This window comes from Nanorana parkeri, unplaced genomic scaffold (genome assembly GCF_000935625.1).
Source record: "Nanorana parkeri isolate BGI_ZX_2015 unplaced genomic scaffold, ASM93562v1 scaffold2102, whole genome shotgun sequence".
Lineage (NCBI taxonomy): Eukaryota > Metazoa > Chordata > Amphibia > Anura > Dicroglossidae > Nanorana > Nanorana parkeri.
This window is the reverse complement of record NW_017308370.1, coordinates 88,850-110,955: the sequence shown is the minus strand read 5'-3', so window position 1 is coordinate 110,955 and position 22,106 is coordinate 88,850. Positions and strand designations below refer to the sequence as shown.

The window sequence follows — 22,106 nt, the reverse complement described above, 5'->3', positions numbered from 1 at the left end:
GGACTATGGGGTGATCCATATCCAGGGCTATGGGGTGATCCATATCCAGGGCTATAGGGTGATCCATATCCAGGACTATGGGGTGATCCATATCCAGGCTTATGGGGTGATCTATATCCAGGACTATGGGGTGATCCATATCCAGGACTATGGGGTGATCCATATCTAGGACTAGGGGGTGATCCATATCCAGGACTATGGGGTGATCCATATCCAGGCTTATGGGGTGATCTATATCCAGGACTATGGGGTGATCCATATCCAGGACTATGGGGTGATCCATATCCAGAACTATGGGGTGATCCATATCCTGGACTATGGGGTGATCCATATCCAGGACTATGGGGTGATCCATATCTAGGACTAGGGGGTGATCCATATCCAGGACTATGGGGTGATCCATATCCAGGACTATGGGATGATCCATATCCAGGACTAGGGGGTGATCCATATCCAGGACTATGCGGTGATCCATATCCAGGACTATGGGGTGATCCATATCCAGGACTATAGGGTGATCTTTTGGCTTCCCTGTACTGTATCATATACGTCTTTGTGAGTTCTCCCCCTAGTGGTTAGCTCTATATCAAGGCATTTGATTGGCCCCCTGCCTAATGACTGTAGAGATTACCCTTGCCAGTCTTTCTGTTGGTTTCAACGGGGGCTGGCTGACCAAAGGAGTAGAAAACGTTCACGTTCCAAAGTAAATGTTCAAATAAAACGCATTTTAAAAAAACGGGGCCAATAAACAATAATCATCATCCAGCCATTTTCCAGCACAAATCCACATATATGAAGTCACATGGTTGGGTATTCAAAGTGAACACAACTTTAACCTAATTGCTCAGCCAAGTGGACACTCTCCCCCCCCCCTCCTATTAAAACCAACAGTCTGCTACATGGTAGTAAACCAACCCCATTAGGTTCAGACTGGACCTACAGACCACCATTTCTGTTTTAAGTCTCAGCACCCTTATGCAAAATCTTGGGGCACCCCAGTCTAAAATGTAACACGACATCAATGTAAAAAGCAACGTGTGGCCCCTCCGAAATCTATACCAGACCCTTATCCCAGATAGTCAAATTTTCTCGGCCAGCAAAATTATCAGATCCTCACCGGTGGAGAAGCAAATGCACCATCTGGACCAGTAAGCAGAGCCCCAGAGCCCCAATGTGTGTTAATGAAAGCCTTAACACACATTGATACATTGTTTACACAAAGTTGTATGAAAGAATACAAACATTTACAGAGCGGACATGGCCTTTAAGCCGGATGGTTGTGTGGTCACTCACCGGTGTGGCCAAGCAGCAGCAGCAGAAGACTCAGGACCCAGCAGACCGCTCCCCTCCTATTCATGATTCTGTACGTCCACGGCTGACCACTGGTCTTCGTGTCCTGACTCCGGAGCCTCTGCGGTCTCTACTAAAATCCCCTCCAGTTTGTATGCAGAGAATCCAAACTTCCCCTGATCTTCCTTCTCCAGTCTTCTAACCAATGGGGACATTTCATCTGGAAAGGGGAACTCCACTTGTGGTCGATGATGCAAGAGCTCCCGAGCACTGTCGTGACATGTCTGCAGAAATTCTTAACTTCTCCAACCGGCACGGGTTTGAGGTTTGCTGTGGTTAAAGGGGACACTCTCGCTGAGATATTGAAATGTATGTGACTAAATATGGGGGGGGGCGTAAAATGGGGGTACAGAAAGGTGGAGTGTTCCTTTAAGTTTGATTGCGTTTTCTGACAGCGTTCATCGTTCCTTTTCAGGAAAAATGCAATGATTGACTTCTAATAGCTCGTGCCCCCACCTCCCCTCCATGCAATAGAAGACGTATTATATGCACCCCTCAAGTGGCCCGTGCCCCCACCTCCCCTGTGATAGAAGAGGTATCATAAGCATCCCTCTGTTGTCCCATGCCCCCTACCTCCCCTTCTCCGTGCCCTGCAATAGAAGAGGTATCATACGCACCCCTCCGGTGTCCCATGTCCTCTACCTCCCCTCTGTGCCCTGTGATAGAAGAGTTATCATACACATCCCTCCGGTGTCCCATGTCCCCTACCTCCCCCCCTCCATGCCCTGCATTAGAAGAGGTATCATACACAACCCTCCGGTGTTCCATGTCCCCTACCACCTGCCCCCTCCGTGCATGCAATAGAAGAGGTATCATATGCACCCCTCCGGTGTCCCATGTCCCCTACCTCCCCTCCGTGCCCTGCATTAGAAGAGGTATCATACGCACCCCTCCGGTGTCCCATGTCCCCTACCACCCGCCCCCTCCATGCCCTGCATTAGAAGAGGTATCATACACAACCCTCCGGTGTTCCATGTCCCCTACCACCTGCCCCCTCCGTGCATGCAATAGAAGAGGTATCATATGCACCCCTCCGGTGTCCCATGTCCCCTACCTCCCCTCCGTGCCCTGCATTAGAAGAGGTATCATATGCACCCCTCCGGTGTCCCATGTCCCCTACCACCCGCCCCCTCCGTGCCCTGCATTAGAAGAGGTATCATATGCACCCCTCCGGTGTCCCATGTCCCCTACCTCCCCTCCGTGCCCTGCAATAGAAGAGGTATCATAAACACCCCTCCGCTGTCCCATGTCCCCTACCATAACCCCGCCCCCTCCGTGCCCGGCAATAGAAGAGGTATCATAAACACCCCTCCGCTGTCCCGTGTCCCCTACCTCCCACCCCCATGCAATAGAAGAGGTATCATAAACACCCCTCTGGTGTCCCATGTCCCCTACCACCCGCCCCCTCCGTGCCCTGCAATAGAAGAGGTATCAAACACACCCCTCCAGTGGCCCATGCCCCCTACCTCCCCCCCTCCATGCCCTGCATTAGAGGAGGTATCATACGCACCCCTCTGGTGTCCCCCTGCGTAGAAAACTTATATCCGCCATTTGGATTTCCGGGAGATCTGACGGGTCTCTTTATGATTCATTGTCTCCAGTATTTGTTTTACAGCAAAAGATCATTTCAAACATTCCAATCTATCAATCCTTTATCATTATGTGTGTGTGTGGCCCCTACAGGGCTTACCTGTGGCCCCCAGCACTTTCCTTCAGCAGCAGGAAGGAGTTTCATCAGCCCTCACCCCCCCCGACAATCCTCTCCATCGATCTACAGATGTGACTGGGAATCTTCCGCAGAAATCTGCAGCTCCCGGGCGTCAGGCGAATCAGCGCTGTGGAATTTCCTGGTACGAGAGCTGGGATCTTAGCAGAGGTCATGTGACTGCCGGGAAAAGGAAGGGGAGATTTTCGGGTCTTCAGGCTCGCGGGGGATCCATAAAACAATGTGATTGGTCACAACGATAAAATGACCTCAGGGGAAGTTTTCTTTATAAATCACGAGAAGTGAAATGTGAAATGTCAGCAGATTAAAAACAACAAAACTGTTCAACTTCCTCCTCCCACTTTCTCCCGGGGTGAATCATTAAACACAATCCACACAATGTCAACACGTTGAACACGCCCGGCATAGTGCTGATAAACATTTCTACGCTCGGGATTGTCTATTTGTGCAACCGGGGTGACTGGGTGGCAACGTGGGAGAACAACTGGGAAATGGGAAAGAGTGTTGTCACCCTATAACAGGAGAGTTCTCTATATATTTCAGATTAGAGGTGTGGTGCCAATCCCTAGTGGTACAGTTTTTATGGGTTTGGCTAAACTCTATAACAGGAAGTGCCTAAACAAGGACCTCCATGGCAGGATCACCAGGGATTATTTCTATGTCAGGGTCACCAGGGATTATTTCTATGTCAGGGTCACCAGGGATTATTTCTATGTCAGGGTCACCAGGGATTATTTTCATGTCAGGATCAGCAGGGAGTATTCCCATGTCAGGGTCACCAGGGATTATTTTCATGTCAGGATCAGCAGGGATTATTCCCATGTCAGGGTCACCAGGGATTATTTCCATGTCAGGGTCACCAGGGACTATTTTCATGTCAGGGTCACCAGGGATTATTTCCATGTCAGGGTCGCCAGGAATTATTTCCATGTAAGGGTCACCAGGGATTATTTCCATGTAAGGGTCACCAGGAATTATTTCTGTGTCAGGGTCACCAGGGATTATTTCCATGTCAGGGTCACCAGGGATTATCACCAGGGATTATTTCCATGTCAGGGTCACCAGGGATTACTTCCATGTCAGGGTCACCAGGGATTATTTTCATATCAGGGTCAGCAGAGATTATTTCCATGTCAGGGTCACCAGGGATTATTTCTGTGCCAGGGTCACCAGGGATTATTTCTATGTCAGGGTCACCAGAGAGTATTTCCATGTCAGGGTCACCAGGGACTATTTTCATGTCAGAATCATCAGGGACTATTTTGATGTGAGGGTCACTAGGGATTATTTCTGTGTTTGGGTCACCAGGGATTATTTCTATGTCGGAGTCACCAGGGATTATTTCCATGTCAGGGTCACCAGGGATTACTTCCATTTCAGGGTCACCACAGACTATTTCTGTTAGGGTCAGCAGGGATTATTTCCATGTCAGGGTCAGCAGGGATTATTTTCATGTCAGGGTCACCAGGCATTATTTTCATGTCAGGGTCACCAGGGATTATTTCCATGTCAGGGTCACCAGGGATTATTTTCATATCAGGGTCACCAGGGATTATTTCCATGTCAGGGTCACCAGGGATTATTTCCATGTCAGGGTCACCAGGGACTATTTCTGTGTCAGGGTCACCAGGAATTATTTATGTGTCAGGATCACCAGGGATTATTTCCATGTCAGGGTCACCAGGGATTATTTCCATGTCAGGGTCAGCAGGGATTATTTCCATGTCAGGGTCACCAGGGATTATTTCTGTGTCAGGATCACCAGGGATTATTTCTATGTCAGGGTCACTAGGGATTATTTCTATGTCAGGGTCACCAGGGATTATTTCTGTGTCAGGATCACCAGGGATTATTTCCATGTCAGGGTCACCAGGGATTATTTCCATGTCAGGGTCACCAGGGATTATTTCCATATCAGAGTCGTCAGGAAATGTTTTAATAAATTTTGCAGATTTTAAAAATAATGATATTATTTTAAAAACGGCAATAAAGTGTTAAATCTTAGATCTCAATGATTGGGGTTTACATATACTACTTTATTTATATATTATATCAGATTATATTTTACCATATAATAGTAGGTTTAAGTATAACATCATATTGTATTATTTCATATTATATCATATTGTATTATATTGTCACATTTGTATTGTGTTTATTCTTTATGAAACATTACATGAACAATTTGCTTTGTTTTTTACTCCTCTCAAGGTATTTCTATTTGGTTGCAGCAGCAGCAGAATGTGACATGTGACGTACCTGACATTGTATAACATGTTTCACTTCCTGTTTACGCCCTTTTTCTGGCCGTCATTCCTCTGCTCGCAGGGACTCTCCTTCTTCTTCGAGGCTCCGGGGAAAAACAACGAGAAAATGTCCCGAGAACCAATTCCCAGGTAATGGTGACATTGTGTGTCCGGGTCTGTCAATGTCCCGGGTCTCTCATTGCCTGGGGTCTCTCATTGTCTCTGGATTGTCATTGCCTCGGGTCTCTCCTTGTCTCGGGTCTCTCCTTGTCTCGGGTCTCTCCTTGTCTCGGGTCTGTCATTGTCTCGTGTCTGTTCTTGTCTCGGGTCTGTTCTTGTCTCGGGTCTGTTCTTGTCTCGGGTCTCTCCTTGTCTCAGGTCTCTCCTTGTCTCGGGTCTGTTCTTGTCTCGGGTCTCTCATTGTCACATCTCCTTCTTTTCCTGTGAATGTTCTTTATTATGTGTATTATTTCTCTATTCATCTCCTGCACATTGTTACTTTTCTTCTTCTGCTTCTTCTTCTTCTGCTTCTTCTTCTTCTTCTTCTTCTTCTTCTTCTTCTTCTTCTTCTTCTTCTTCTCTGTGAGAAATCAACCTGAAGACACAAACAGGAAATGGAGTGATTGTGAAAGTGAAAGCGCTTTTCCCTTCCACGGCCATGTTTAAGGTGGAGGAGCCGATGTTCATGAGCTTTTCCAAAAATGGAATTTCCCGGGTGGGGGGATTCCCCGGACACAGCTGTAGTGTCATTATTGACCTTACATGGTCACATGACTATAAATGGTAAATTACGCAAAAAGGAACCCCCTCCCCCTCCTCTGTTTATGTGCAGCTGTGAGATGGGGAATGTCCAACCAGGCCCTGCCCCTTTCATGTATTGGATTTCAGTTCTTTCAATCATGGAGGCTGAGCCTCATCTAGCCCTTTCCTCCCCAGCCTGACTGTCCCTGGCCTTATTGGAAGAACTGGATTCCAGTTCTTCCAATAATGGAGGGTCAGCATCCCATGTGGGCGTTATCTAGAGTGGTCTGCACACAAATGCACCCTGTCTAGGAATGGCCACTCCTCCCAGACTCACATTCGCCCATCAAGGCATTTTGATATTTGCATAACTCTGCCCACTGCTTGCATCAGGACTGAGGGCTCTTGAGAGAGTACGGAGGCAGAGTGCTGTGATGTTTTCAGGAAGCTATGTACAGCACCCTGCTGGCCATTCCAACCAGCCAAGATCTGCCTGCTTTCACATTTGCATAACTCCTCCCACTGCTTGCACCAAGCCTGATTGCTTTTGAAAGGAGTACTGAGGCAAGGTGCTGTGCTGTTTTCAGGAAGCTATGTACAGCAATACAAAACACAAAAATTCCCCAGCCTCAGCCTGCCAGCCAGCCTGCAACAAGTAGCCCTGTCAACAGTATGCGTTAAAATCAGAGGTGCGCCCTGCTATAAAGGCCGGTTATAGATTCATGGATGTACCATTTTTTCTAGCTATGTACAGCACCCTGCCGGCTCCTCCAACCAACCAAGAGCTGTCTGCATCCACATTTGCATAACCCCTCCCACTGCTTGCTTCAGCACTGAGGGCTCTCAAGAGGAGTACTGACGCAGGGTACTGTGATGTGTTCAGGAAGCTATGTACAGCACCGTGCTGGCCCCTCCCACCAGCCATGATCTGCCTGAGTCTACATTTGCATAACTCCTCCCACTGCTTGTACCAGGGCTGAGGGCTCCTGAGAGGCGTACTGAGGCACGGTGCTGTGATGTATTCAAGAGGCTATGTACAGCACCCTGCCGGCCAAAAATTTTTGTTTTGTATAACATGAGGAAGGGTTGGGGCCTCTGTCAGCTTTTTATTGGCCTTTGTGTCAGGACAGGAAGTGATGGGAAATCTCTCCAATAGGAGACACGGACACAGACAGATTTTTCATAGAGCAGAGAAGGGTCAGATATAATGACAATGTTTATTATTGCTGTCTGCACCTTCCTGTCCTTGTAATGCCCCCCCCCCCAGGGACAGGAAGTGAGGGGAAATCTCCCCAGTGGGGGTCACATCTAAACAAATAAAAGCCTCACATACATTTTGATTCACTATCTGAGACATTTCATATTTTGTTTTCAAGGTAAGCGCGTCCCTAGAAAATCCTCAACAAGATGGAGGAAATTAGAAGAATCCAGACTGAAGGTGAGTGATATGTTTATGTTCATTAAAGACAAAGGAGCAGGAGGTGAGATGGGATTGGTTCTTCTGCTCTCGGGACCTCCAACCTCCTCTATGACCATCTGGAGGACACAGAAAGATAGCCATAGGCAGTAGAGTCATCATGGTTTGTACAATGACATCACTGCCCATACTGGTCCAGCTCCTGTTCCTTTATATCACGGCCCCAGAGCTGTTCTCACATATTTGGATTTGGCTCTAGGGCCTTTCCAATCTTGTACCCTGTCAAGTTTCTGGCCTTTTCTTAAAGTGTTCTTCTAGATAGGACTATTTTCTTTACTTTTTGGATATAGCAGGGAAGATGTAGAAAAATGTCCCTTACATTGGTGGTCAGTGAGAAGAATGTCTCTTACATTTGTGGTCAGTGAGAAGAATGTCCCTTACATTGGTGGTCAGTGAGAAGAATGTCTCTTACATTGGTGGTCAGTGAGTAGAATGTCTCTTACATTGGTGGTCAGTGAGAAGAATGTCTGCTCTCTAGCTCCCTTGTCAACTCCTCCCATGTTCGCCTCCAGGACTTCACTAGAGTCTCTCCCATCCTCTGGAACTCTCTACACCAACCTGTCCATCTATCTCCCACTCTGACTGCCTTTAGGCGATCCCTTAAGACTCATCTCTTCAGGAAAGCCGATCCCACCTCAACCTAACCACTGAATTATCACTTTCTCATACAATTCATCCCCACACAGCTACCTCCTCATGTATCACTGGCCCCTCCCTTTTAGATGGTATGCCCTCAGGGGCATGGCCCTCCTTACCATCTTGTCTTTGTCTTTGAATTATATTGTAATCTCTTCCTATTGTACAGTGCTGCGCAAACTGTTGGCACTATATAAATCCTGTATAATGATAATAATAATTCACTCTTCTGAGAAAGAGTGAAGGATAGAAAGCAGTACACTTTCCCCATTGTTGGTGTCCGGTGAAGGTCCTTGAACACGTTCTGTTGAGCAAAGATGAGCCCATATGTCGGGGAACTATCGGCCTGACTACGGTCAATCTGAGAGGCAAGGGCTTAGCAACCACAAATCTAAATTGAAATTTCCATTACTGGACTATCGATATTTTTATTTTCTATTACATTAGAACTGCAGTGAGCAAAGGGTCATCAGAAGAATGCCTTATCACTGTTGCACAATCCTCTTATTGATAAGGTGGAATATTTCATAATCTGATGCCACCGACTATCCCAGTTTTATAGCACTTCATACACTTCATACACACTAGAGTTGACAATGCGTGTTTCAGATTACCTTTTAAAGTGGAATTCTTTTTCCAGTTGACAAGTTGGATCGAAAGTTGTCTGAGTACGAATACTACGAGCTTACGCTGCTTTACGAATATTTCAAAGATGATGTTGTCTACGTCCTGGAATCTTTACCTTCTCACAGTTTCTTCTGCGAATCTCAAAATCACATGGACTTGGACACTGAGGTAAGACGTACGGCTGAGATTTTATAACACTGTTTAATGCAGAAGGTTCTGCCTGCAGTATAAAGGCTTATTATGGATTATTTATTATTATTATTTTCTAATAATATTATTCAAGAATGAGGAGACTACAATGTAAAAATGAAGTAGGGATGCACCAATACCGAATACCGAGTATTTGGGTGAGTACTTGTACTCGCCCAAATACTCCTGATGCTTCTCCCAATACTGGAACTTCTGGTATCAGCAAGCCGGCTCCATGCTCCCTCGTCAATCAGGAAGCTGGGTAGCTTGTAATGACTCACCACCTGGCTTTCTGATCAGGAAGCCAGGCGGTGAGTCATTACCCGTCCACCCCCTGGCTTTCTGATTGGCCAGAAAGCCGGCTAGATGCTCCCTCGTCACCTGGTGATGAGGGAGCATGGAGCTGGCTTCCCAGCCAATCAGAAAGCCAGGCAGCGTGTCATGACTCACCGCCCCGGCTTCCCGATTGAACAGAAAGATGCCTCCATGATCCCTCGTCACCAGGTGATGAGGGAGCATGGAGCCGGCTTCCCGGCTAATCAGGAAGCCGGACGGCAAGTCATTACATGCTGCCCATCTTCTTTAATTGGACTTCTGGTATCGGTATTAGATATCGGCGAGTACTGAAAAAAAAATATCTGTACTTGTACTCCATACCAAAAAACGGTATCGGCGCATTCCTATTAAAGATATATAAATGACAAAGACATTTCCTAGGATATCCATCCTCGTCGTATTGTGCTATTGGTACCAATGTGTCCTATGAATTTTGAGCCAGTCCCAACCAACAACCCATGACATGCTGTGTCCAAAGAACCAATATTTAGGCAATGTTGAGTGTTCACAGTCTAACACCGTCCACCGTCCTCCATGTTTGTTTAACAATACAGTTCCCTACTGCCAACATCTGATTTGTACTCTTTCACATAGTATTTATTTTACTAGCTTTCTATTTCCATGCTAACGTCTTGAATTGTCTTTGTACTTTAGCACTACAGGTCTATGGAGAAACAACTGGGTGCAGCAGCCTTTGCATCATTGCTGGTGGAAGACGTTCTAAGCATGAGGAGAGAAACTCTCATTGGGTTCTTCAAAACTCTGTGCGCTCTACAGAAAGACTACCAGCATCCAAATTTATTGGTAGTTATAAACGAGATCAACGTGGCAGATGAGAGCGGTATGTTGCCCATATGATGTATCATTTGGTTTCCAATTTGTGGGTAATCTGTGTTTCTGAATATGTTTAAAGGGACAGAAAACCAAAAGAGGCCTGTATAGTATAAGCCTGCAAGATAGGGGCATCACTGGGACCCTAGGCATGCAAGTTGTATTTTTGCCATCTGTGTCCTATTGGGTAGATTTCCCCTAAACTTTCTGTCCTGTAGATACAACAGAAAGTGAGATGAAATTTCAAAGTGAAGGAAATGCCCTCTTAGATAGTTCTCACTACAATAGGTGTTCCTGTTGGATGATTTCACCTCTATCTATACCTACTTGGGTGACAACTGAAAATTTTGGGTTTTCCCTTGCTTTCAGTCCCAGTCACAATGGTCAATAGACTGGGCCAGGAAGTGGAGATGTCTACAGTTCTGAGAATTCTTGGCACTGATTATTGTTCTATGCAGGGCCGGATTTCCCACAAGGCCAACCAAGACCCTGCCTTGGGGCAGCAGGGAATAGAGGGGCAGCAGGGGTGTGGAATGCCGTTCCGGGCACAGGGCGGGTAGTGGTTTTCTACATTTAGCACTGCTTTGGGCAAGCAGAGCTAAATGTATAGCGGAGAAGCCGCCGCTTGTTTTGTACAAGTGATCTCAGTGATTTTGCCGAGATCACTTGTATGCAGCCTGCAGGTCTGCCATACTCCATGGGCGGGTGGGGGGGTTGGGAGGTAGGGGGGCACATTGAGGAACCTGGCCTTGGGGCAGCAGATAGAATAAATCTGGCTCTGGTTCTGGCCCCTGTTCACTTGCAGCCAGGCCAATGCGGATCTTGGTCTACTATACCATGCCATGAGGACCATAATCTTCACGCAGTTGGGGAATTTCTTTGAGACAATATATTCAAGTTGATCTCTGTCCTTAATGCAGTTTTGCACAGTTGTGCAGTCAGGCTGTCCCTAGCCCTCCCTTTTAATTTCAATCATGGAGGCTCAGCATGAAATGTGGGTGTGATCGGTGGTAACGAGCAGAATAGTCGAGCCGAATGCCCCTCAGTGGCATTCGGCTATTCACTTACTGCCGTTCGGCCCCTAAGAGAATAGGGGCGAATGGCAGCGAGTGACCTGCCGGAGCTTCAGCTCAGCCGATCCAGATGTTGGATCGGCTGAGTCGAACTCCTTCTGCACTTCGGCTCAGCCGAACATGCTCTGACCGAAGGCACCCGATGTACGGCTGATTTTAGCCAATGTACGGCTGAAATTAGCCGTACAAGGCTGAAGTGAATAGCTGAACAGCGTTCAGCTCACTTCACTTTGGCTCGGTTATTCACTCGGCTGCCTTCGGCAGCTAAGTGAATAACCCCCATAGTCATTTGATATTCCAAACCCCAAACCACGGCCTGTTTATTTGATATGAATGCCCAATCTGTACTGATCTTTGTCAATCTGTACTTGATTCAAGCTCAGATTACCCTCTAGTGATTACCACTGTACCTGATAATGGCTGCACTCTTCTTTCAGATGTTCAGTTATTGGCGCACATTCTTCAGGACATGGATTCTACACTGCCTTCAGAACAGAAAGGTTAGTGCCTTATAGCTCAATTATTCTCATTGGCTTGCTAACTGTAATGCAGTTGAGCTATATACAAAGTAATAAATAGGCAAATGTTCAAATACCCTGTGCTGGCAGCACTGGAAGAGTTGGACTGAGGGTCTCACACACAAGCAGCAGCCTATTGCAGGATTTTGATAACTCAGCTTGAATCATCGCCTAAAAGAAAACTTTGGTTAGCGTGCGGAAGGACTAAAGCATTTGTATGCCACCTGTGTTCCTTTTTGTAGAGATTTCACCCCAATTCATATGCCCCTGGCCAATCAGGAGATAAAGACATTTCTAAATGAGGGCACAGGCAGGGCCGGATTTCCCACAAGGCCAACCAAAGCCCGGCCTTGGCGCAGCAGGGAGTATAGGGGCAGCAGGGATGTGGAATTCCTATCTCCCAATGCCTGGGACATGCTGTTCCGGGCGCCAGGCGGGTAGTTGTTTTCTACATTTAGCCCTGCTTTGGGCAAGCAGAGCTAAATGTACAGCGGGGAAGCCGCTGCTTGCTTTGTACAAGTGATCCTGGCGATGTCGCCAAGATCCCTTATATGCAGCCTGCAGGTCTGCCATTTTCCATGGGGGGGTGGGGGGGGTTTGGGAGGAGGGGCGGCATTGAGGAACCTGGCCTTGGGACAGCAGAGAGACTAAATCCAGCCTTGGGCACAGGTAGCTACAGAAACAGCATTAAAAACCCAAGAGAGGTCCTAACCCTTCCTCACCCTATCCAAACTGTATAATAAAGTTTTGACAAAATTTGCACTGTAAAGATTACATATCCAATGTAAAATGCTAAGTATTGCATTCATCATTGTGTCTTTTAGAAGTCTGGGGCCTTCATAAAAAACATCTGCTGGACAAGACACACACCCTTGTGGAGAAAAAACCTCCAGGAACCACCTGTAATCAACAGAAATTTCCCATTTCAGAGCGCTATTTGGATCTAATAGTTGTTTCCACTCATCAGTTTATTCAACGTTCCCAGCATGAGATCTTATGCACAGGTGGTCGACATGAACATTATTTGCAGAAAGCCAAAAATGGCCTGGAACGTATTAGCACCAACAAGCTATTCCGCTGGTGCCACCGATCCGGAACCATGCCACATGCCGTCATGGTGAGCGGGGTGCCCGGAGTAGGAAAGACCACCTTGATGCAAAAATTTGTCTATGACTGGGTGAATGGAAAACTGTATCAGAGGTTTAATTTTGTTTTTTCCTTTAAATTTCGGGACCTCAACATGCACGATAAAGATATCACCTTGGAGGAGATGATTCTCAAGGAGTATCCATATCTAGAGAATCATCTTAGGGAAATTTTTCAATGTCCGGAAAAGCTGCTCTTTGCATTTGATGGCTTAGATGAAAGTAGTCACCACATGGATTTCAATTCAAGTCAATTGTGCAGGGACACAAGGCAACAGGTAAAACTTGGTACAATTGTGGTCAGTCTAGTGAAAGCAACTCTACTCAAGGGATGTTCTGTCTTGATGACCAGTCGCCCAACCAAACTGGCAGACGTCAACACCAGTGACTTCCAGAGATTATCGGAGATCGTGGGGTTCTTCCCTGCAGAGAGAAGAAAGTACTTTGACAATTTTTTTAAAGATCCTGATTTGGCAGAAAAGGCTTTTCACTACGTGAGGGAGAACGGGACATTGTACACATTCTGTTACATCCCAACATACTGCTGGATTGTCTGTACAGTGTTATCAATGAGCTTCAGAGCCCAACCAACAATCACTGATCAGCTGATGACATCATTGCCCAAAACAGTGACACAACTCTTTGTGACTTTTGTCTCCAACCTCCTGGCCAACCACAGCCAGATTGTCAGCAAAGAACAAGCTAAACAACAGCTGAAGGCCATGGGGCAGATGGCAGAACATGGAGTCATGAACCATATTCTCACCTTTGAGCAGAGAGATCTGAATTCATTTCACCTCGATTCGTCAGAACATCTTCTATCAAGCTTCATGGTGGCGTCCAGGCAGTCCTCTTCTGTGACTTATTCCTTCTTTCATCTCACCATTCAAGAATTTGTTGCCGCCTTGGCTCATTTCATTGACTATTCTGCAGAAAGGCTAAGGTCTTCCATCGACAAAGCCCGGTCCTTCAAAGATAATCGCGGAGAGCTCTTTCTCCGTTTTCTCATCGGACTTTCTCACAACACCACCAGATCCCTTTTGGCTGCGTATTTGAATACGAATGCTTTAGAAGCATCCAGGCAGGTGATCACTTGGCTCAGTGATTTGGTTTCATCATTCAAAGTGGTAGGAGGCTCAGATGATGACAAGAAAAAGTTGCTGAATGTTTTTGCCTATCTCTACGAGTCTCAGAACGACGGTCTGGTATCAAGCTTCCTCACGTCGATGACAGGTTTCGACTTTTCAGAATTTCACTTGGCCCCGTTGGACTGCACCGTGTTGATGTTTATCCTCAAGATAAGCAGAAACACAGAAAGTCTCGATTTAGACTCTTCTTTCATTCAAAGTGAGGGCTTGGAGCGCCTCGGTCCAATTCTACACACCGTGAAAGACCTCAAGTAAGCACACTTGATTCGCAAGAAGCACTCCCGTCACTAGATGGAGCCGAGGAGCATATTTTCTATGTTCCTCAGCTCCATCTAGTGGTTTAAAAGTTCATTAACATGTAATGTACAATCCTTGAGATCTTTAACCATTTAGTAGGACAGACCATGTATGTATTTAGTTTACAACTGTATTCTCCGTGTGATCCAAAATGTATAAAATGTCAAGAATTGTCCTTATTTTCTACAGACTCTCTAACAATGACCTGAAGGATGTTGACGTGCAGATCATACTCAACATATTACTGAAGCCTGACTGCAAGATCCAGAAACTGAGGTCAGTTAGAAAGTCACAAATATGTCACGATACCGTGTACGGGTGTCCCCACACCGCCTGAAGGTATCTACACAGGTGAACCAAATACGCGACCAAACCATACAATGCTTATGAACTATAGTTGGCCCGGCCGAAAGCCTCGCAACTAACAGCTAAGCGGAGCCATACGTGATCTCATGGCTGGCTCCGTCCAGTTGCAATGAGAGATCAGCGTCCCCAGGATACCTGGGGACGCTGAACTGTCATTAAACAATGACAACTTCGCAGAGCCGGCCGTGATGTTTCTGAATTGAGAAAGCTGGAGGATGACCAGTGAAATGTCTTCTAGAAAAATACAGCAAGTCCAGTTGCCTTGACCCTGAAGCAGAACTATGAGGCGAGTGAAAATCAGTCAACCTCATAGTACGAGCCGACGTGTGACAATGAAACTGTTGCACGTCAGCTCAATAGATCGGGAAGTGAGAGAACACTTACCGAGAGCTGTGACTGTCACTCACGGCTCCCTGCAGGGATTCCCCCCTCGCTGTCCGATCCTCCAGCGCTGACTGGAGAAACCGACGGGGGGCACAGCTGGCTCTGCCTCTAGATAGGCAGAGCCAGCTGTCATTCACGCAGCTGGGTGGATCTCGACAGTAATGTCGGGATCCGTCCCGGCTGTGGCAGTCTCAGTATACCGCGAGCCGTAGCTCACTATATACTGAGCTTTGGGTTATGGGAGGACGCTAGGGCATGTCCTCCCGTGACCCTTAGCAGAACTATGGGGAAAAACACTAACCCCATACTTCTCCTTTAAATTACTGTTTTTAAATGCAAATACCCTGAGTACTTATTTTTGACTTAGCTCTGATGTCACTCTTTGCTCAGCAGCGCACATACCTCAATAGGGTGAGTGCAGCACCAGGAGCCAATTGGGTGTGCTGACAAGGAACATGTTGCCAGAAGGAGAAAGACGATAGATGACAGACAGGGAACAGGCGGGGTGACCAGGCCATAGTGCATAACCACAGTTGGGAAAAGTCAGGTATCCAGGATAGTTGTGCTGTCTGCAGAGGTTTATCTACCGCAAGGCAAACTAGGAATTTGCCTAGGGCGCCACTTTCCAGGGGGGCTTTGGGCCATGGGGGGACGCTAGTTTGTGTCCTCCCGTGATCGTGGGGAGAACTATGGGGAAAAGCACTGACCCCATAGTTCTCCTTTAATTTTTACAGATATTACATTACAATGTTTTAAGCATTTCTTGCCTATGCTCCTCAGCTCCCTCTAGTGGCCACAATTCAGTATTACATAACATTGAGCCTAAAAAGAAAATGCACTGTTGGGTTTTGCCTCTAGTCGTTCAGAGTTTCGCAGGGCGAATGGTTCTGTGAGTTGTTTATAAATAGACCCCGTAGTGTTCTCAATAATTTATGAAAATGTTTTTGCTGCTGATGACTTTCTACTGTGTGATTCTGGTTCTACCTCGGCGCCGCCCATTATGGTCACTTCAAGCACTCTCCAAGTTACGTCTGGTTTTACACCGTATGGACTGTGCAGCTCTGAACACGACTTGGACTACGGTTTTTATTGCTGCCGGTGACCCCTGTGTTGTCACTTGGACAGGAAGTGTGGGGAAATGCCACGGGCTCTCTTCATAAACAATGTAAAATATTGCCAGCTGACCCCGGCCATGTATAATAAACGCACATTTTCTTACAATTTGTCTCCAGCCTGAGGAAAAATGCTCTGACAGACACTTCTTGTCCCTTGCTGGCCCAAGCAGTAAGTGGGAACCGGACCCTGCGGGAGCTGGACCTTTCCAGGAACAACCTGACGGGGCCGAACTTTAGTCAATTGCTAATCGCCCTTTCCAGTTCCAAGATAACGCACTTGTTGTAAGTATTCCTGCAAACTTCAAACTTCACTGTACTCACTTTTCAAGGTAAAAGCCCGGAACCAAACATCCCCTACTGCCTTTGTTAGACAGAAAGGCCTCTTCCGTGCACCTCTCTGATTTAGTTTCACTTTGGAACTGGCGCCTGACATTCTCTGATATGATGGCTAAATGCCACCAATTGGCCTCCAACTGTCCAGTGAGAAGCCACCATGTTGAACACTGAAAAGTTGGTTGTCCATGAAGTCAGAGGAAGCCAGATAGCAATAGCAAACTGCAACTAAATCAGAGAGGTGCACAGAAGGAGATTTTCTGGGTGATACTTGTATCATCTGCTCATAGGCTGCATTTCTTCACTACTTTGAACCTGCAGACAGGTTCACTTAAACCTGATTTCATAGAATATTAATAATTTCTATGCTCTTTAGCTCCATCTAGTGGCCACAGTGAAATATTACATTACATTAATTCGACCTGAAAAAATACACTAAGAACGTTCGTTTTTGCCTCTATTTCCACGAACGTTCACAGAGATTCACAGCAGGAATGGCTCTGCAGATTGGTCATTAATAAACCATATACTGAGCAAGTTTCTGCACCAGAGGTGGAAACAATATCTAGCCCACCACTGAACTGTCCATGTCTATTTTCTACAGTCTTCAGCAAGTGAAACTGAGGGATGAGTATGCTGAAGATCTGCTGGTGCTCTGTAACAATGCCAACCTGACACACCTGAACCTGAGTCTGAATTATCTCACCGATGCCAGTGTCGACCACATCGCAACACTTAGACTGAATTCACCCAGCCTCCAACAGATCAGGTAATTTAGAATGTAGACATTTCCCTTGGTCTTGTAGAAGAATCTTTCCACTTTTCTCTGATTATTTATTTATTCCTGTATTTATATAGCTCTGAAAATGTACACAGAACGTCACATTCTGTACATTCGCCTCAGTCCCCGTCCCCTTACAAGCATAAGAAATAGATATTTCTTTCCTATGCTCCTCAGCTCCATCTGGTGGCCATAAGGCTGTATTACATTACAATGTTTTAAAGGAGAACTATGGGATTAGTGCTTTACCCCATAGTTTTCCGAAGGGTAACGGGAGGACACGAACTAGCGTCCTCCCGATACACAAAGCTCAGTATACCGCGAGCTGCGGCTCGCGGTATACTGAGACGCCGCAGCTGAAACGGATCCCGACAATTATGTCTGAATCCTCCCAGCTGCGTGAGTGACAGCTGGCTCTGCCTATCTAGAGGCAGAGCCAGCTGTATCCGCCCCCTCATAGTTCTCCTTAAAGCATTTATTTCCTATGCTCCTCAGTTCCATCTAGTGGCCATGATGCTGTATTACATTACAATGTTTTAACCATTTCTTTCACATGCTCCTCCGCTCCATCTGGTGGCCATAATGTAATATTACATTAAAATGACCTGTGGTTGGCACAGGGGGTAGAGATGAAGTCGACTCAGCCCATGAATAACAGTTGGCTGGAATCAGTCTGTAGTGGACTCTGTATGCAGTCGGCTGTCACTTCTTTCCAGGGCACCTCCTTGCTACAGTATGAGCACCTGGAGGATGGATGCTGAGACACTTCCCAAACCCTACCACAGAAAGCAAGATGTTGGGCTTTAGGTCCATGAATCCTTCCTGTGGGTGAATTCAATAACAATGTCATAGTAGAAGGAGTGGGGACAAGGGTAGCACAGGGCTATACTGGTAATGGTGAAAGCAAGATGGTGGGATCCTCAGTCCATCAAATATTTTTGGGAAGTTGAGTGGCGCATGCAATAACAATGTCATAGTAGAAGGAGTGGGGGGCAAGGGTAGCAGGGGGCTATACTGGTAATGGTGAAAGCAAAATGGCGGGGCCCTCAGTCCATCAAACCTTCTCGGGAAGTTGAGTGGCACATGCAATAACAACATCATGGTAGAAGGAGTGGTGGCAAGAGTAGCATGGGACTATACTGGTTATGGTGAAAGCAAAATGGTGGGCCCTAACACAATGCATGATAACACATGACACACTACACGTTAATATGCATATGGTAACACAAAAGAATGTACAGGTGTGAAGCAGGCCTAACACTATATGGGTTCACACAGGGGGAGGGGAACACTTTGCCGTGTTTGCTTTGACAGTAGAGGACCTTGTCCCGGCATTGCCTACAATTTCGGGTTACCTACCAATATCATTATATTTCCCCATTTAGGATCGGGACGAATGATTTCACCAAAGAAGCAGAAGAAAACTTCAGACAGATGCACATTACAGACTGAATGTCTGAAGATGGAGAAGAAAGACCACTGACCAGCTAGAGATGAGCGCAGAGCACAGACACGTTAATACTGATGTTGTGCTGCTACAACCAAAAATGGCTGAAATGAAGACAAAGAAGCCAAAAATATATATGTATTCAATTGAATGCATACTGTTTTCTTGTATATAATTTCTTTCTTTCCTAATCTTCACAACTAAAAAAATTAAATGTAAATAAAAAGAATACTTTGATCAGATACATATGGAACCTTGCATGTGAATAAGTGACAATTAAGTTTCTAGCCAGTAGGGGGAGCTCTAGGCTCCTTATCAGATGTTTATCTGTACATTCTTAGCTGCTCTGCTTAACAAAATACAATGGGGTCTATTCCCTAAGCTGCCGAAGGATGCAGCCGTAGCTTCAGCTGATCCTTCGGCCCCAGGACCCCTTCGGTTCAGTAGAACTATAGCCCGTACAGCTCTCGAAGTTGGCCGAGCGGTTCTGTCGAGCCGAAGGCATATGCCTCGGCTCCACTGAGCCGAGGTGAAAGTCGAAGCTGGCCGAATGCTGCTTCTGGCAGCTGGGCGGAGCCAGCCATCATCTCGCGGCTGGCTCCGGCCATTTTGCAGAGAGATCAGCGTCCCTGGTTACCAGGTAATCAGGGACGCCGTTCTATCATCGCACTGAGAACCCGGCGTGGCCGCTGTGATATCATATCTCCGTGTTCTCAGTGTGTAATGACAGATGGCATCCCTGGTTACCTGGTAACCAAGGACGCCCCAGATAGCAAGGATAACTTGCCACAAACTTGTGGCAGGGTTAAATTGTAATTTTGTTAACTTGCTGCACACATTCCTGGCAGGTTGTAGACTTGCAGAACACTTGCAGCACAAGTTCTAGTTGACACTTTTTGAATTTGTAGCAAATTTGCTTGGCAAGTCTACAGCAAGAGTCCTGCAGGTCTCAGCAAGAGCTCTGCAAGCTCGCTGGTCTGGAGACTTGCAATGCAGACTTGCTGTAATTGTGCAACAAAATTGTGAAGCTCGGCAAGTGTGCAATAGTTTAGCAAGTCATTTTCAAACTTGCAGCTCAATTGCTTGCTATCTGGGGCTGATCTGTCATTACTCTCCCGGACGCTCTGGGATTCTAATACGGCTCCCAGCGGCCCGGGAGAGAAGCACTTTCTTCCGGAAAGGTTTAGTCTGCTGGATCGAGCAGAGAAAACCTATCCTTGCGATCTGTTTTTTTTTTTTTCTGACATGGGGCCGCTGGCTGCCCTCAGTCAGAAAAAAAAAAGCCAGCATTGGAAAGCATAGCTAGATTCCTATTGGCTATTTCACTTTGCAATAGCCAATAGTAAACTAGCTATTGCACCCGCTGACTGCTGCTGTCAATCAGCAGAGGGGGACCTGCAGTTCTCCATCAGATCCCCTTCTGGTGATTGACGGCAGCAGAGGGCGGGTGCAATAGCTAGTTTACTATTGGCTATTGCAAAGTGAAATAGCCAATAGGAATCTAGCTATGCATTCCTATGGTGTTTTTTTTTTTATTCTGACGGCAGCAGAACCACCTGGCCAATAGAAAACAGTTTGGTGGAGATAGCTGTCACTGCTAGCTCCGCCCAATCGTTTTCTATTTTATTTTTTCTACTTTTTTAACTGTTTTTCTGTTCTGCTCGGTACCACAGAAGGTACCGGGCAGAATAACCGAGCAGCGACATTCGGCTATTCACTCACTGCTGTTTGGCATCTATAAGAATAGGCCGAACAGCAGCGAGTAGCCTGCCAGAGGTTAGGTTCAGCCGATCCAGATGTTGGATCGGCTGAGTTGAACTCCTCCTGCACTTCGGGTCGGCCGAACACGCTGAGCATGTTTGGCCGACCCGAAGCCGGCCGCAGTAAGCAATGTACGGCTGATTTTAGTCGGTGTGAGGCTGAAATCAGCCATACCAGCCTGAAGTAGACATGTGCGATTCGCTTCGTTACGAATCGAAATTCGTACGAATTTTCCTGAAATTCCGAATTTCGGAAGCATCCGAATCCGAATTGCATTTTCCGAATTATATATCCGAAATACGAAATTCCGTTCCGAATTTCGGATCCGAATTTCTTTGAAATGGGAACTAATATTACCCCTGTAAATGAGGTTGAACAACATGACAAGATTTTTTTTAAATCCGAAATACGGATCCGCTGCTGCTGAGAGTTGCATTACAATACATACAGGCAGGAAATACGAAATTCCGTTACGAACATCCGTTATATTGAAGGTAAAAAGCAAAGTACATTTATATCGGAGTTGATTGATGGTAGTTTTTTTTAAAATCCGAAATCCGTATACGGAATCTGTTAACGGAATTCGTATTTCGTTTTGGTTGACCAATCAGAGGTTCTCTTCTGCTGCTGAGAGTTGCATTACAAATACAGGCAGGAAATACGAAATTCCGTTACGAACATCCGTTATATTGAAGGTAAAAAGCAAAGTACATTTATATCGGAGTTGATTGATGGTAGTTTTTTTTAAAATCCGAAATCCGTATACGGAATCTGTTAACGGAATTCGTATTTCGTTTTGGTTGACCAATCAGAGGTTTTCTCTTCTGCTGAGAGTTGCATTACAATACAGGCAGGAAATACGAAATTCCGTAGACGGAATTTCGTTCCGTTACGAACATCCGTTATATTGAAGGTAAAAAGCAAAGTACATTTGTATTGTAGTTGATGGTAGTTTTTTTTTAAATCCGAAATACGGAATTCGGATACGGAATCCGTTAACGGAATTCGTATTTCGTTTTGGTTGACCAATCAGGTTTTCTCTTCTGCTGTTGAGAGTTGCATTGCAATACAGGCAGGAAATACGAAATTCCGTTACGAACATCCGTTATATTGAAGGTAAAAAGCAAAGTACATTTATATCGGAGTTGATTGATGGTAGTTTTTTTTTAAATCCGAAATCCGGATACGGAATCTGTTAACGGAATTCGTATTTCGTTTTGGTTGACCAATCAGAGGTTTTCTCTTCTGCTGAGAGTTGCATTACAATACAGGCAGGAAATACGAAATTCCGTAGACGGAATTTTGTTGCGTTACGAACATTCGTTATATTGAAGGTAAAAAGCAATGTACATTTATAATTTTATATTGGAGTTGATGGTAGTTTTTTTTAAAATACGAAATACGAAATTCGGATACGGAATCCGTTAACGGAATTCGTATTTCGGATAAAAAAAACAACTACCACATCGACTCCAATATTAACAAAGGTATTTTGCTTTTTAACGTCATCATAACGAATGTTCGTACAGTTACGAAACTATAACAGCCACTAACGAAATTTCGTATTTCGTACGAATCC

The 22,106-nt window shown here is 45.9% G+C and overlaps 1 protein-coding gene across 1 annotated transcript; it reads left to right on the top strand.

Moving 5' to 3' along the window:
• Nucleotides 1-1,495: 1,495 nt before the first annotated feature.
• Nucleotides 1,496-18,771, top strand: LOC108800686 (NACHT, LRR and PYD domains-containing protein 12-like). Its single transcript, XM_018572677.1, has 12 exons — nt 1,496-1,608; nt 5,405-5,472; nt 5,910-6,062; nt 7,440-7,544; nt 8,817-8,971; nt 9,983-10,169; nt 11,670-11,732; nt 12,575-14,294; nt 14,530-14,616; nt 16,323-16,487; nt 17,143-17,307; nt 18,705-18,771. The coding sequence occupies exons 1-12, from the start codon at nt 1,496-1,498 to the stop codon at nt 18,769-18,771; spliced, it is 3,048 nt and encodes a 1,015-aa protein (XP_018428179.1).
• The last annotated feature ends 3,335 nt before the right edge of the window (nt 18,772-22,106 follow it).